The sequence below is a fragment of the Lingula anatina genome, chromosome 1 (genome assembly GCF_051362555.1).
Source record: "Lingula anatina isolate TDL-2025a chromosome 1, LinAna3.0, whole genome shotgun sequence".
Classification (NCBI taxonomy): domain Eukaryota; kingdom Metazoa; phylum Brachiopoda; class Lingulata; order Lingulida; family Lingulidae; genus Lingula; species Lingula anatina.
In genome coordinates, this window is record NC_141767.1 from 26103963 (window position 1) to 26120561 (window position 16599).

General features: G+C 38.1%; 1 protein-coding gene and 1 long non-coding RNA gene across 3 annotated transcripts; both read right to left on the reverse strand.

The window, feature by feature from the left end:
- Positions 1-2079: 2079 nt before the first annotated feature.
- Positions 2080-12480, reverse strand: LOC106167577 (NFX1-type zinc finger-containing protein 1-like). 2 transcript variants are annotated; one of them, XM_086999993.1, is made up of 5 exons: positions 12179-12480; positions 10879-10988; positions 2652-8945; positions 2393-2472; positions 2080-2266 (listed from the first exon to the last, which is right to left on the reverse strand). In XM_086999993.1, the coding sequence occupies exons 1-4, from the start codon at positions 12230-12232 to the stop codon at positions 2421-2423; spliced, it is 6510 nt and encodes a 2169-aa protein (XP_086856119.1). In that variant the 5' UTR covers positions 12233-12480; the 3' UTR covers positions 2080-2266; positions 2393-2420. The 2 variants fall into 2 exon arrangements, with proteins under 2 accessions (XP_086856119.1, XP_086856118.1); XM_086999992.1 differs by lacking the exon at positions 12179-12480 and adding an exon at positions 11410-12171.
- A 1711-nt stretch (positions 12481-14191) lies between these two features.
- LOC147764165 (uncharacterized) lies at positions 14192-16006 on the reverse strand. Its single transcript, XR_015331698.1, has 3 exons — positions 15652-16006; positions 15381-15484; positions 14192-14926 (listed from the first exon to the last, which is right to left on the reverse strand). It is a non-coding gene; the product is annotated as an uncharacterized LOC147764165 (long non-coding RNA).
- Positions 16007-16599: the final 593 nt, after the last annotated feature.

Here is a 16599-nt window from a genome sequence, read left to right on the forward strand (position 1 = left end):
AATTATCGTGACAAACTTTCTGCTAACAAAAGAGCCTAACCCTAGCTCGCTGAGATAAAGATCGAAGGTGAGCGTGGTCGCAATTAAGTGTTCGTCCAAGAGTTAATTGACCTTTAATGCGCGGTGGCTTCACTCTACTTTGATCACTCTACTCAGATACGGAGATTTTAAGTATAAGAACTTGCCAACAGTGATTTTTAAAAGTCGCTTTACCAAAAAGATTCGGTGATGACAGCAATTTTCGTGTACATTGTACTATGAATTGATTAAATTTACATAGAGTTTAATAAATGAATTTATGAATTTATTAAAGATCAAATAAAACACTACTTGTACATGTAATATTTATTAGGCTTCAAACTGTCTTTCCTATATACATATTATTAACAAGATTGAAATTTATTTTTATAGTATGTCCTTATATATCTATTAGTTTTGTTCATAGACGAAATGCATTTTTTCCAAAAAGACTTGTCAGTTGTTTCAGTGATAAACATTTTGTTAGCCATATCTTTAATATAGTTCAGTCTATATTTGCATATAGGATCTCTCTCATCTACACCCGTAACATTTCTGTCCTTTCGTATTCGTTCATCAATCGTAAACAACCTTCCCATCAACTGAACGCAAAAGTTGCCAGGGGAACTTGCCCGTTGTCGAATTTCGAATATTTCTTTATTTGACAAGGCGACGGGTGGCCGGCCGAAAGACTGATTCCTTGATTCTGTAGGACACAAAGTAGGAACTGTTTCTCTATCATTGTTTGATATGTAATTCAAAACGATAGGAATAGTTCATCTTTACGATCTAAAGCCCAAACTTAACCAAAAGCCTTCTTCATACTTAAACGCATCAAAATAAATTAATTTAAAAAACTGGATTACAATCTCTCGGGCTAACTTCACTGGTTGGCACGTGTCATCTCACATTAATTAACAATCAGTTCAGGTTAGCTTTATTCATGCTGGGTAAACACAGTGATTAAGCCCTGACTATTACATAATCACTACTGTGTGACACGCGTCGTCTAAAATTAATGTTAACATTGCGATGACGCTCTTCAATCCAAACTAATCAATTGCACATAATATTAAATCAACTGACACAAACAGGATTGTTTGTGTATCTGGACTTCCTAAATGGACAATAAGTATTTTGTTTAATATGACCTGTTTATGTCACTGATTTCCATGCCATCGTGTCACCTGCCAAGTGAACGGTATAAATCGACACTCAAATTTTCCAAATCATCACAATTCCAAGATGCCTCTTAGCGATTACGTGCGTCTGCGTATCATCGCCCTCCAAGAACAAGGGGTGCGAATTAAAAACATAACCGCACAAATGGAAAATGAAGGCCATAAAGTGTCGCGACAAGCCATTTACTATGCGTTAAAGAAATACGACGAAGGGCTTGGTATTGCAGATAAGCCACGAAGTGGACGTCCCTCAAAGGTTGACCTGCGCCACATGAACGTTATAGACGAGGAGATGACCATATTAACGCAGAAAAGTGTATTATACAGTAATAAATATATAAATCACCTAAAGAAGATGATTCCAGCGGTACTTGAGAGAGAAGGTCGTGCATCAGGCTACTAAACTAGCAACACATGTAATAAAGGTAATGAGACATTGATATTTATTTGATGTATTAGCTATTTAAAATTTTCCATTTTAACTACGCTTTTGTTGATCGTGACTTATTATCATCAAATAAAATTGTTATACAGGGTACGTGTTTTAAAACTAAGCCTGATTTGTTCTTCAGAGTTTTGTTCTAATATTTGACTTGCCTTTACTCGAGTCTTCTGTTGCAGTTGACACATAACCCGGTATTGTTTGCTCGTGTCGATAGCAATCTCTTTGCATCAGCTATAATAGAAACTTTAAGTGAGGCAATTAAGAAGGGGCAGACCGTGTTCATTGAACCGACTAATTTGGGTGTCCGATAAGGATTTCTTGGGGATTCCCCTACCCTGTAATTATCATACGGACTCTATTGTTCGACCATATGGGGCAGGGTTGGGAAACCATACGGCCATTTGGTAAGGGGACATTCCGGCGGCACTGTAGGTACCGTAATATACAAAATAAACAAAATAACAAAAAAAATGAATGGATTAAGGGGGTTTAAAACGATTATAGTGAGTTCACAGAAAAAGACAAATGCAACTGCCATATTTGTACTATCGCTTCTGAATGGATATGTAAGTAATCGTCGAACGTCGGACGCCGATTCAATTTCCAGAAGTAACGCATTGAACTAAAATAAAAAATGATACATAGTTAAAAGCAGCATGAACTGTGGCATAATTTAAGATATAAACGACTTAATAAATTCTCCAAGTTCTATTATAAATTCACTCATAAAGATAATTTGAAAAGTTACCTTCACAAAAAGTATCATATGGCTGTTGTTAGGTGTATACCAGAGCGTTTATATCTACTTCCTGGTTGTCCGACCGAAGCCTAAAGAGAAAGATATTACACAACACTATAATTTTTTATTTTCATGAAGACACAGAAACTTTTATCAGGAAGAGGTTAGCGGATTACACTGAACATATTACGGAAGATCATGTCTTTTCCAAAGCATTTAATTTGACTATCTAAGTATCTGAATAAAACAAGTGCATCTTATCCTCTACCTGTGGTTCTCCCCTCCTATAACTTCTTGGCATTCCGGACAAACGCTTTCTTCCATAGGCCTTCCACACTCAGTTACACAGTAGATGTGACCATTGGGACACTTGTACCAATGACTCTGAGGACCAAAGTCCATTGCTTTGACTACCAGTTTAAGGCTCTCTGTGTCGGGTCCACTGTACTGCTTCAGAGACGATATCAAACGCGTGACTGATTCCAATGTCTCCTCGGTTGGAGGGTGTCTCGTGTTAATCTGCTTAAAACCACCCATCGCTTCATTTCCATGCTCAGTGAGCCTATCCCTTTCTTCCTTATTCTCGACAGGATTGCCCTTGAACTGGGAGGTTATTGAAATTAATATCTGAAAAAGGCTGCCTGCTAGCGTTAATCGTTGGACCTCTTTGACGAGTTGTCCACTTTGATACTCTGACAATGTTCGCTTCTTTGAAAGCCATAACTTAAGCTTTGAAATGTCTTCTTTTACATCTGATACTGTATGCATGAAGGTTTCGTCTAAAAATGGGGCATCTTCAAACTTGTCATAAATTTCGCAAAATTGACGCTCTACTTGGTCTATTTTGATTAATGATAGTGATACTCCTTGCAAGCTTCTGAGTATGTGGCTCATTTCACACTTCTGTACTTCTTTTAACAATCTACTTCCAAGTTCCGAAGGCACAGTGTTCTCCCTGTCTTCTAACTGTGCAATAAGATCCTCTTTCTGTTGTTTAAATAACTGAGACTTGGATTCTTGTAGAATCCTTTTACGGACTCTTTGCATATCCCGAAGTGTCTGTTTGAAAATGTTTCCGTACCGCTGTGTGCTGTATAGTGGTGTCCTGCAAATTGGACATGCCTTCAGCTGAATGGAATGGATATCTGAACTTTGTTCATATTCCATGTAACGGTCAAGAAACTTTCTTTCAAACATATGTCCACAATCTCTCAGCATCATCAACCGTGCTTCGCTATCGTTTTCCTCATAAGAATACAACTCCAAAATTTCCTGTACATCATTTTCATTGCATATTCTGCATAGCTTTGGGTGCTGTTCGCCACAGAGTCCCATGCATGGGTGACCACATTCTAGAGTCTTCTCACAGGGTTCATTGCATGGCTCACGATCACACATTTCAAAACAAAGTTTATTACACTGGAGATGTGTACAGCGCCAACGGCATGGCTCTCGACAATTTTGGCATATATATGAGCATCGTCTAAGGCATCTGTTGTGAATGCATCTAATTTTGCACGGCTTAGTGCATGGTGGACAGGATTTTGCACACGGCATATTACATTCATGCCCACAGAGAAGTATCCTTCCGCAATGTGCACTGCATGCTTTGTGAAGGCGCCCCTGCATACATTCTCCACAAGTCCCAGAACACGGGTGGTCACAGTACTCAAGTAAAGCTACACATGGCACAGAGCATACTGCATTTTTGCCAATGTAACAATCGGTCTGAACCTCATGGCCACACCTGAGGGTAACCTTCACCGAGCCTTTACACTTACTTGGCACTGTGCACGTATCTCCACATTTTTCTTGACAGGTGTGGTCACATGGCAGGACCTTTTCGCAAGGTTCCCGACAAGAGAAATTTGATTCTGGTATGTGACAAGGTACCATCTGTTTGTGCCCACATTTATGTATAATCTTTGTAACTTCTATGTTACAAGGGCCGCAATTTTCATGAGTGTAACAGGGCTTCTGACAACGGTGACCTTGGCTGCACATCTCTTTTTCACATGTCTTAAGACAAATTTGGTTTTCATGCATCACATTGTCTGAGTGACACTTTCTTGGACATGTGTGACCACAAGGTAAACGAGTTTGGCATAGGACTTGGCAACCTCCTTCAGGCACTTTATCAAAATCTTTTCTGCATCGCACTTCTGTAATTTTATCAGGGTGGTTCGGACAACACAAATTTAGGGCACTGCCCACATTTCCCTCTTGATACATTTTATCTATCAGCTTCCTCCACACATCACTTTCCTTTTTGTACAACGCAAAGTTACCTATAGCATAAAACCCTTCCTTGGCTCTAGATAACGCAACACACACCCTGTTGGATGTATCCAGAAACCCAATTTTACCTTCTTCATTGCTTTTCACTAATGATAACAAGATGATCCTGTTTTCCTCCCCTTGAAAGTTATCGATTGTGGCGATCCTTGATGACATTGGGTGTTCTTTACTAGGAGTTCTGTTATATTCTTTGTCATATGGAGTATTTGCTTTAGATTTTGTGTTTTGGTTATCTTCTGCCTTCATAAGTTTTCGTAATACATTGGCCTGCCCAGAATAGGGGGTGAGAATTGTGATGTCGTGTGGCTGATAACCTTGTTGAAGTAAGTACCCGTGTAGGGCAATGATGAAGTGTGCTTCGTGCATATTGGATGGGCTTTTCTCAAACTCCTTGATTTCTGCCTCATCATGAGTCACAAAAAACAAGTTCCTTTGGACTCCGCGGATGGGTTTGATGTCCAGAACAGATTTATGGTCAGCCAGGCTGTCATAGAAGATCGGCACCAAAAATTTTGCAATTTCTGGTCGCATTCGATGCTGCTCTTTAAGACAAACGTGTGGCAGTTTGTTGTTTATTAGCCTTTCAAACAGTGAAATATCAATATTGTACCTCTTTGCCAGAGCATAAACAGTTGGCTTGGGCTTAAGCTGCTGATGGTCGCCAATGAGAATAAGATGCTGACTCGATGATGTTAATGTGCTAGTGATGTGTGATTCCAGGCACTCTGCAGCTTCTTCCACGATAATAACTTGTGGCTGAAGTTTTTCTAAAATTTTGTAACGTATTGCTGATCCAGTTGTGGTCAAACCGATGACTTTTGCATCTTTTAAGATTTCGTAATCTTCATCATTTTGAATTTCCTTGTACTTGGCCAAAGTATCTGCATATTTTGTTTTGTATGCAGTAACTTTTTGATCGATAATGTAACGAAAACGCATCACCCATGCTCGATAAAGTTTCCATCGGTCACTGATAGAAAGATCCCAAACATTTTTGACCATTGTGGACTCTAGTACATTACCAGCATCTTGGAGTTCCCTGTGAACATTCTGTATTATGTCTGGAATGTGATGCGGGTGAATTTTCGCCCAAATGCCTTTCAGTTTGTTCTTCTTCATGTCATCCTGTAATTTGACTGTGTCAAGGGCAACGTACGACCGAAGGTGCTCTTCATAATCTTCTTTTTTGCCTCTCCAAACCTCTTCAACAGAATATTCCATTATTGATTCAATATATTCGATCAACTCGGGGTCAATGTTCTCATCACTCGTTATTTCACCGGACTCAGTTTCTCTTACTTTCTGTTGAAAGCTTGGACGAGACGGTTTCTTAGCATGCCCAGATATCGAAACATTAAAAACGTTCAACCACTTTAACAGTGGTTGTTCTGATTTACAGGAAGAGAAAGCCTGTTCTTGACTGAATGATATACAGCCGTAACTATGTAGGACACCTTCGTTAAAAATGCATGCGCGTGAATCAATTTTCCCCAGCACTGCCTGAGCCATTTTGAAATCCCCTTCGATATCGGCAAGTTCTTTCTTAGTCCTTGAAATCAAACGATTTCCTCTTTCATGGCCTGACTTTATCTTTGAGATGATATCTCTTTTGATATTACATAACATATGCTTGCTGAGCATCTCACTTTTTGACCTAGAACCAATCCTTATCATGTCACTAGTCTGTTTAATATGTTTGCTACTCGTCCTTAATACACCTTCTAGGAACTGATCTAGTGCGTGATTTGTGTAGCAAACAACCAAAATTTGGGTATTAGAGTTGCTGTTGCGTCGCTTGTCACTGTTCTGCAGTAGAAGTTGGACAATTTTGTAACCAACATGAGTTTTTCCTGTTCCTGGCGGCCCTTGAATTATGGCAAGTTCTTTTGTTAATGCCAAATGAATGGCTCTTCTCTGACTTTCGTCCAAGCCAAGCTCATGAGCTTCAGGCCACTGTTCAAGGTTAAGCACTGGGACAAGTAACTCTTTTGAAGAGTGAGCATGTCCAAAATGGGCTGCATCAGTATAAGATTGTGTTAAAGGACTGAAATCATACAACGTTTCAATTTCCCTGGTTTGTGGTGATGCTGGTGCGCAGTCTTGATTCATCGATGTAATATCTGAAGATGTTAATGCGCACGTTGGACTCTCTAGAATGCATGAGGCGATCTTTGACCTACCTGGACTGCCCGTGAGAGGTGAACTGTGTGCTGGTAGCGTCGGGTTGACTGACGGCGACACTGGGCAGTATGATGGTGAGACCGGACTGTATGATGGTGACAGGGGACTGTATGATGGTGACGGCGCTCTGCGGGGCGATCTCCGAATGTCCTGGTATGGCAGCGACATCGGATAATGTAATTTCGGCGTATGGACCATATCTGCACTTCCGGGGTGGAATGATGGTGACCCAAAATTGCTCATTTCAGTCTTTGGAACTGTTAAGTAATACGGCGGGGAAACAATAGTTGCACAATGCACTATATATTTCATAAATGGAAAATCTTCCATCTCATCAAATCTCTTTAGAGATTTTAAAATGGGTTCATAACCTTTAAAGAATGCAGGTGATTCGAGCATTTGAAATTCTTGATTCATGAGTGAATGAACATATTGGGCAGAGGAAAAGAAATGAAGATAAATAAGTCCTTTTTCAAGTGCTTTGACATCTCTATGGCACCCTGAGATTGTAGCATAAACAATACTATTTAGGTTGTCGGTAAACAAAAGCACAAGTGAACCACACATCAAACGTTTCGAGTATCCCCATTTAACATTTTTCAAAGTTGATGTATCAAATTGCACTCGATAAACGATCCCACACTGAGGATCTATAACGCTGTATGGGAGGATTCGAAGCTTTTTGTAGATATTGTCTACCTTCTTGTCTAAAAAATAATCTCTCAGAGAAGTTCTTAGAGGCTGAACAAAATCTTCACGCATAAGACGAAACTGTACATCAAGGTAGTCGTGCAACGATTCATAACTTCCTACTACACGATTTTTTCTTAAAAACGTATCTTTCTGCAGCAAGTCTTCTTTTGAGGGGAGAACTGAAATTTCAACAAAGTCATCCGGGGGCCCCATTTCAATATTGCTTGACTTCTTTTTAGCTCTAGATATACAAGTATCCGTGATGCGTTTGAGACTAATTCTGTGCTCTTCCATTTCGTTTGGGTCTTGACATTTCTCCTTAATGTTCATAATTGTGGCATCTAACGCTGTAGTCAAGGGAAGAAGTTTTTGCATGATTCTTTGGGCATCGACAGTAATGATGATTTCTTTCAAAACCGTCATCAATTGTTTGAAAAAGTCTTCATCCCGGGAGGACTCAAAACTAATACAAAAATTACTGATGAATGATATCAAATCTGATCCATTTTCAAGAAAGCTGGTATTATACACCTTTCGTAACAGCTCTCTTTTGTTGTTGTCATATGTAGAAGATGAAACATTGGCCAATGTTTTGACTACAAGGCGTAATTTGTCATTAGACAGTTTCCCCGTTTCCAGTTCTTTAATAAATATTTCACCATCTGATCCAAGCTCCAATGCAGCTTTATCAGGTTCCAAAAGTGATATATTTTCCAGCCGTTTATATCCAAGTGCTTTGCAAGTTGCTGTTTTTGCTTTTGAACCACTTCTGTTTGACCTCCCAGTATTATTTCTATCCCTTCTCCCCGTTTTCGTGTCAGTTTCTTTTATCTCTGTGACAGATTTAACACACTGGATATCCCTGGAGTGGGAATTTCCTCTCAGTGTTTTTCCTGAACTTTTTGTTGAATAGGATTCGTGCCTAAAGGCTCTTGTTGTGGTTGCCCGCTTGGAAAGATATAGACCACTCTCATTAGTTTCAGACATTCTGTCTTTGTCCAGTGTAAAGCTGTGATCGTGACTATCTTTCCTTTTTCTTTTTCGAATGAAGTCAGCCCTCGAGCGAATCGATTGCAATGTGCTCGTTCCTCTTTCTGAACTGGCAGCTGCATACTGGATATTGGCGTGGAAGTGTCCCCTCTGGGTTGTCCCTAAAGTTGCTGTTGAATGGGGAGATGCATACGTGCAACTTCTTGATCTGTCAACATACTTGGTGGCTTTTAGGTGTCGCTGTTGTCTTCTATCAGAATCATATCCACCAAACTGATGCATTCTATCCTTGTGCAGTGTCGTGCCAGGGTGGTTGGTGTTCCGGTGGTTGGTGTTCCGTTGGTCTCTGTGGAACTTAGTAACGTCACTTTCATAACCTCTTTCCAGTTTGAAGCGCTTGCTGTAAAAATGATTGTCCTTTGATACATGGTTTTGTGTTTTAACAGAGAAGTTTTATTGCCTTCGACGCACAATGTCTAGGGAATTTTAGTACCAGTGTGTTCAATTTCAACTTGCAAAATGCAGTTAGTCGAATTTTATAACAAACTACTGGTCATAATCTACTTTTAAAAATAATTCTTTTACATAACGTTGGGTGTAGTCAAAGTTTAAGGCTATGTACATGTTTAATTCTACGTGTACTTTCAAACATTTTAAGTAACTTTAATTCTGTTTCCAAAATGGATTCTCTTCAATAATACGCATATTTAAAACATTTTCAGGTTTAAACGTAGTGGGTATACATGTATATATTCAGTTATACAAATCATCCAAAATACATCATCAAATGTATCATCCTGTAATCAGTTAGCATTAGTTATTATTATTATTTTTTTAAAATTCTTGGTCTATTTTTTTGTTGGGTTTCTAAGGGCCAAAATTTGTCTTTTTTCAGTGGATAGGCTAGGAGTGGATTTCATAAACTACATCAGTATATAAATTAGTGTTTCCGATACGCTGCCCGAGTGAACGATATATTTTCTGGGGTGTGTCTGCCATTATATATATATATATATATATATATATATATATATATATATATATATATCACCTTGAAGTTTGAAGAACTTAACATGGGCAGTTTTCGGCATGTTCTTCCTCGACATAATTTCCTTATTTCTGACTTGATATCAGAATGACATAATTTCCTTATTTCTGACTTGATATCAGAATGGAATGATGAAAGTTGCAACTACCATGCAGGAAAAATCTTACTTCTTAACGGTACATACGGACCGAGCATTGGTGGAGCGTGGATTCACAGTAACACAAATAAAGCACTTCTACCAGTTTCTTATATGACTCAAATTGATTCGACATGCCAAGGGATAAACTGAATAGATCAATTGATCAGCCATAAAAGAGCTTTAGACTGCTCCTTTCTTTAAATTTTTGGTCAAAAATTTAACTTACTTTCGTGACTTACTTTTCTGCCCCATTGACATACAGCATAGAATGCTAGCAGAAAAATCCTTTCAAACATCATTTTCGGGTAAAATTAAACTATGCCTTTTGGCAATTCTCTTAGTTATATTACTTGAAACTATATGCTGGCAATTGGTTGGCTTTTGTTGCCAAAATTTGACCTCATATGCACCTTTAATGAAAATCAGTGAGCAAGTATCAAAAGCAGTATAGGTATAATATGATGCAAAGGACAAACATTGTAAGAAAGAGAATAACCATATCAAGTGCCACCCCTGTTGTGTGCCTGTATTTCCCTGTTGTGAACCTGTATTTCCGTTTCTCACACGTCATAACTAAAACTTTCAAATACTAGACCATCTATCTTATTTTGTTTTAACATATTATATTCATGGAATATATATCCGTAATATAGTCCTGTTGGACCTAATATGAAATATAAAAATGGAATCATCTATTAAAAATTAAAACGATTTTTAAAAATAGTAGGCCTAGAATTACACATGTCATCTTTCGCCTGATTTTGTCACCATTAATAATGTATATCCAATTTGCTATGTCGAATAACTCAATTTTACTGACTGAAAAATGTCTAAATTGCATTGTTCGCAGTAAACGTAATTCGCCATTACACTTCCCGGCCTCGCTTTCTAGCTCACGCACTTCTTTATTTGTACTTATGATGGATGTTATGAGTCCTGCCTCATCATGTGCTCTGTGTCCTTATCAAAAGAATCGCAGACCACACAATGCACTCATATTTGATAAAAACCGATAGCCTACTTATTTTGAGCTATCTAAGGGATGAGTTGTAATATGGGTTTCATATTTCATGACTTCTCTTTTTCATTACTATAAAACATGTGATAGGAAAAGTCATATTGACAAAATAAGTAAATCGTACTTACCGATCTCTATCTCTGTCTGGCGTTAGATGTGAAGAGTTTCTCTCATCTCCTCTCCTCTGATTTACCGCATTATTCTCACTCGACTGATGACGCCGCTTTCTATTCAGAAACTAAAAGTACAAGGAAAATGAAATAAAGATAAAGTAAATAGTTTCAAGCTGCTACGATATCAAATAAATGTAAACTTAATATACTACATGTAAAAAAAGTATACTATACACTGTATTTTAAGCAATGCTAGGACAGAACAAACATTTGGATATTCTCGCGAAGGTGTATGGTAATGCTATGCCCAAAACATTTTTGTTATCACCAGCAATATGTTTCAATCAAGCAATTCGAAAATTTGCACTTTGTACTCGTGCAAACCCCAAATTAACAGTCAACATAGCTACAGCTTTCCTGATAATTTGATTCGGCATAAGATAACTTAAGTTGATGCCATATTTACATATTACAAATGCACCTTCTGACACAAAAAAGATTTTGGAATGAATATACCCAATACTAAAAATGCAAATCGGGGCTTACCTGTCGTAGATCTGGAAGCTTTGGCGGGTTTTCATTTCTATTACCGTCCGCCATTATTCACTTGTTACTTAATGTATATTGACACGTATCCTTTTTGTGTTGAAATCCACTAACTTTACCTTTGCTACCATAAATTTTGCTGATCAAAACTATCTCAATTCATGTTATAAATTAGTACACAAAAGTTAATCATAACTTTCTCAGGCTGTCGCTGCCAATAGGTAGACCTACTGCGACTTTCACTTTTCACTTCCACGAAATCTATTGATAGGAAATACGTAGAACTGATGCACGAAAATTCATGCGCTAGCACTCCTATTGACGATTCTGATATGTACTGGCTGTGTTATCAGAATCGTCAATAGGAGTGCTAACGCATGAATTTTCGTGCTAGTAGAACTGAAGCTATGGCCCTGTTCGGTTAGTAACGAAAACAGATATGGCCTTATCTACCTATATAAAAGTTCAAAAGAATTCGATGTATATATACATGCATATTTAATGGTTGACTTCAAATAATTTATACGCTTCAATCAAGCAATTTGAAAATTTGCACTTTGTACTCGTGCAAACCACAAAATAACAGTCTACATAGCTACGGCTTTCCTGATAATTTGATTCGGAATAAGATATAACTTAAGTTAATGCCATATTTACATATTACAAATGCACCTTCTGAGACAAAAATGATTCTGGAATAAATATACCAGATACAAGTTATCACAACAAAAATCAAGAATAAAATAAGAGTATGCAAATCGGGGCTTACCTGTCGTAGATCTGGAGGCTTTTGCGGGTTTTCATTTCTATTACCGTCCGCCATTATTCACTTGTTACTTAATGTATATTGACAGGTATCCTTTTTGTGTTGAAATCCACTAACTTTACCTTTGCTACCATAAATTTTGCTGATCAAAACTATCTCAATTCATGTTATAAATTAGTACACAAAAGTTAATCATAACTTTCTCAGGCTGTCGCTGACAATAGGTAGACCTACTGTGACTTTCACTTTTCACTTCCACGGAATCTATTGATAGGAAATACGTAGAACTTGAAGCTATGGCCCTGTTCGGTTAGTAACGAAAACTGTTATTAATACTTCCGCGTCAAGAAATAATCCCGGTTTTCTCTTCAATTCAAATGTGTGTCGGAAACCAAGCTGTCGTGAAAAATAATCAGTGTCTTGAAACATTTTTAATAATTCACGATCATGGATAATTGAAGTATTTCGATAAGTTTAAAATTTGTCATCACGTAACCCTTGTTACGACTCCCCTTTGCACATTTTCCGTTAAATTCATATTTATATCTATTGATTTGATTTTTTTTAGTGAAATTAAACATGTATTTTCAAATCTTCAAATCTTCTTCCCGTGTCTTTACAAATGAAGCAATCTTCTTTTTATTAGCGAACGTCTATATATTAATTTTACTGTTAGACTGTGCAGATAACTGACACACCCCAAACACATCTACCCACATACGTGTTCCAAGTCATGCTTGGCCTACCCCAGGTATGTAACCATACCTTCTTTGTCAAAAATATAAAATATAGATCTTTGTTCTGTTCAATAATTGGAATCAAACTGCGGCTAGCGCGTGCTTGGCCTACCCCAGGTTTGTCAAAAATATAAAATATACATCTTCGTTTTGTTCAATAATTAGAATCAAACTGCGGCTAGCGCGTAGAACAAAAGGCTCAGCCATGTTGTATTTGACATTTTACAACACGTTATGTACGAATGCGTTCCATGCCTCGCTGCACCCTTACTCTAGTAACTTCAACCTGGGGCCTGCAGTATCTGTATATCGAACCCTAGCTCTTATCGCGAGTCTTGCAAAAATAAAACCTACCTGTGGAGTGTGTTTTTTTTTTCAACATTTAATATCAGTATCTACCGAAACATCGCACCATGCTTAAATGAAAACTCACTTTTTCTTTTCTTCAAATTGTGATCCGCAAACTCTTATATGAGCAAAAAAAAATACTTCAAGTAAAAAATCAAAAATCAAATATTTAATCTACGTTCTCAGAGTAAATTTTCTGCCATCTGAAACTATAACTAATTTCTTAATTTGAGTAGGCGAGTGGAATGTAAGGCTATCACTATTTTTCATAACGTGATAAGAGAGGGTGGGGTGAGAGAAGTCATTTTATTCTGTTCCCTCTCTTTTATTGAAACCCCTCTGAAGGTGCGCCATTTGCAGAATGACTTTTTAGTAATACTTCACTTGCATGTTTGTCCTGGTATACTCATTGCAAAATCAGGAACGAACCTCCCTTTTGTCGGGAAAGATCCTCATTGGGTAAATGTGATCTAGGCACATGGAGGTTTTTTTGGTGAAATGCCCGCATTTGAAATTTCTGGTTCAGGCCTGTACATTCTCACTAACTGCAGAATTTTCTAGAGCATCTTCCAATCTCTGGATGATCCCTCTTTCGCTATCGTATTAAAAAGAGATTGCGTGGATATGTTAAAATGTTATGTCTAAGATGATCACCCTCGTTGTCCAAAGTCCAAAACAAGGGGAAAGTGACCACAAGGAGCCTTACTTTCCATCGAGGAAACAGATTGATTTTCAACTAGCTTTAGATTAGTATGGCACAGGGGTGACTCCAGGATTATTTAAAGGGGCGTCCGCGGATGCAAGTATTATAAATCAGCTAGTCAAAATTCTAATTCCAAGAGGGGAATATTAGTGTGACTTTTTTCAGAAACCGAAGGCGGCGTCAGGACCCCCCTGACCCCCAAATAAATCGGCCATTGATGGCAGGAACACATTTAACCATATGACAATTTTTGAAGGTGGTGCTAACGCCATGCAGTTCGTTATTTATTCGATGAAAATCAAACTTTTAAGCACCACGACACATAACATATGCATAAATTGTCCCCTAAACGTCGATGCTATTTTTTCCATTACTGTCAACTATTTGACCTACTGGTACTAACAAGATATCACAAAAATGAGCATACCAGTAGGTCTGGTAGTTTGGAAAAATGATACGTCAAAAGTTCATACGAGCAAAAATATGTCGATAAACCTGACGCTGTGTTTTCATATACTGTGCACAATACTTTGGTCAATGATTTTGAATGTCTTTGAGAAGGACTGCTTTAAACCGCATCCTATTGTATGGATAATACAGCATTTTTACACGCGTGAATTGTCAATTTGATGAAAGAACGGTATAAGAAGCAGCATCAACCCCAGCCCAGACAGGAAGAATGGTGTAGCAATAGCAGAACACCCATAGTGACAGAGCGCCATTCCAGTCAGCAGAGTCACTAGCCCTACAGCCGCCGCAGATACGAAGAGTAGTAAAATATAAGTCAGTGCAATCAAATACAAGGAAAGATGGACTGGAAGCATGAGTACGTGGTATAGAATTCCGTAGAGTCCTGATGGGGCGTGGGCAGCCAAGTGATGACCGGGCATAAGTAGAAATCCGTGTAATAATTTTAGCGAAAACGGTCCCGCTAGTTTCGTCACCGGCCTCACCATTTTACATCTGAAATTATAAAATAGTATTTAAATTTTCCGTTTAAGCTCTAATGCTAGTACAAATTTGTAAGTCTCTTGCCCGCAAAAATGTCCGCACATAAATACTTACCATTGAATATTTTTTATTTTCAATATCAGTGCACTACATTTATTCCAATGTGCATTGTACGTGTGCACATCTGGCCCAATACCTTGGGTTTTCTTTATTCTATTTCATCAGTTAAATTCTAGACACGAACTTGAGTAGAAGAATTTGTTTGGAAACATGACGAATTTTTAAGTGAGTGACATTCTCATGAGACATTTTTTAAAAGTAATTAAATGTCGAGGAATATACTGTAAATCTTCGTACATGTACACAGGCACCTGTTCGGGCCAAATAACATTAATTGAAAATACAAGTCTCTCTGTACTGTTTGTTCACTTTACTTCCTCTCATATTCTACAGAGGCTCGACCCACTTCTACTGAATTTCCACGGTATTTGGTTTTCACAATGAATGGCAAATCTTAACGCTCTTCTACGGTCCGAGTGTGTTTTTCATCCTGATGAACATGTTACTCATCTGAAACAATCAAAAATTAATGAAAACTGAAAAGATGACAGTGATCTGTCATAAACTAGTTGTGTGTAATGTTTTACGTGTACATGTAGGCCTACACATGTACATCATCCGTACCTGGGAACAAAGCTATACAATCTGTATAATAAATGCACGTACAGTAAGCCTACCTTTCAGCTGACGAATATGACTGTGCATATTTTCCTACAAGAATGATGTCCAGTCATATATATATCCAGTGCCATATAGCAGAAAATTCCTCACATTTCAGTGCGGTAACACATTCAGAGCTGACCACTGTAATCGCGTGTGCTTGATACTTTGTAGTTCCCCTGTAGATTCACTTAACCACCCATGCCCGACAGCTTCGAAGTGGACAGTAAGTTTTGTGATTGATCTATTTGGGAAGATATATCATTGAGGATGAAGATGTGATGAAGCATATTCAAAAATCGCCCTCATATTGTCCACAGCAGCGGAGATAAATTAGATAATACAACACAAGTTTTTAATGTTACTCCTAATGGCACATTTAATAACACGCGATAGCACTTTATCTCGACCCGCTATTACATGGGCGTTGTATTGTGGCAAAAAGCGTGAGATACCAGTAAACTGTTCCTGATGAAGGTATATCGTAATGTGTAGATTATTGCGATGCTGTGGAATGTCGTGATACATTCCTCGTCGTTGGTCAGGCTGAAGATATCATGTCTATATACATGTATGAAGTGGGAGATAGGCACCCTCTCTCCCCCCCCCCCCCCCCCCCCCCCCCAACTAAAAATCTTGTTTCGATGAACCTGTTGGAATATAAAGAATGGTATGGAAATGATATGTTTGTCGTAATTTATTGCTTCGGCAACTTTTTCTAACATCAGTGACCAATAAATGACACAAAATGAAAAATAGTTTCGGTCGCTGATATTTTGATTTTTCCTTTTGCAAACCCCCTCCCATCTTTTTGGTGAATATGAAAAGGTGATTAAACATTAATTAGTGCAAACTTCGGCCACACATTTTCAAATGTGTGAATTCAGGTTATGGAATGGAAATTAACATTTATTTTGTTTATATTGTGCAGTCATTCAACTGATGATCAATGACAGTTTTGCTGA

Bases quoted from the DNA above. Each gene is read 5' to 3' on its own strand.
- LOC106167577 (XM_086999993.1), bottom strand. From the start codon at position 12,232: ATGGCGGACGGTAATAGAAATGAAAACCCGCAAAAGCCTCCAGATCTA. The intron at 8,946-10,878 runs GTAAGTACGATT...TCATTTTTACAG, and splicing joins CCAGACAGAGATAGAGATCG to CAAGCGCTTCAAACTGGAAA. The intron at 2,473-2,651 runs GTAGAGGATAAG...CTTTCTCTTTAG, and splicing joins ATAGGAGGGGAGAACCACAG to GCTTCGGTCGGACAACCAGG.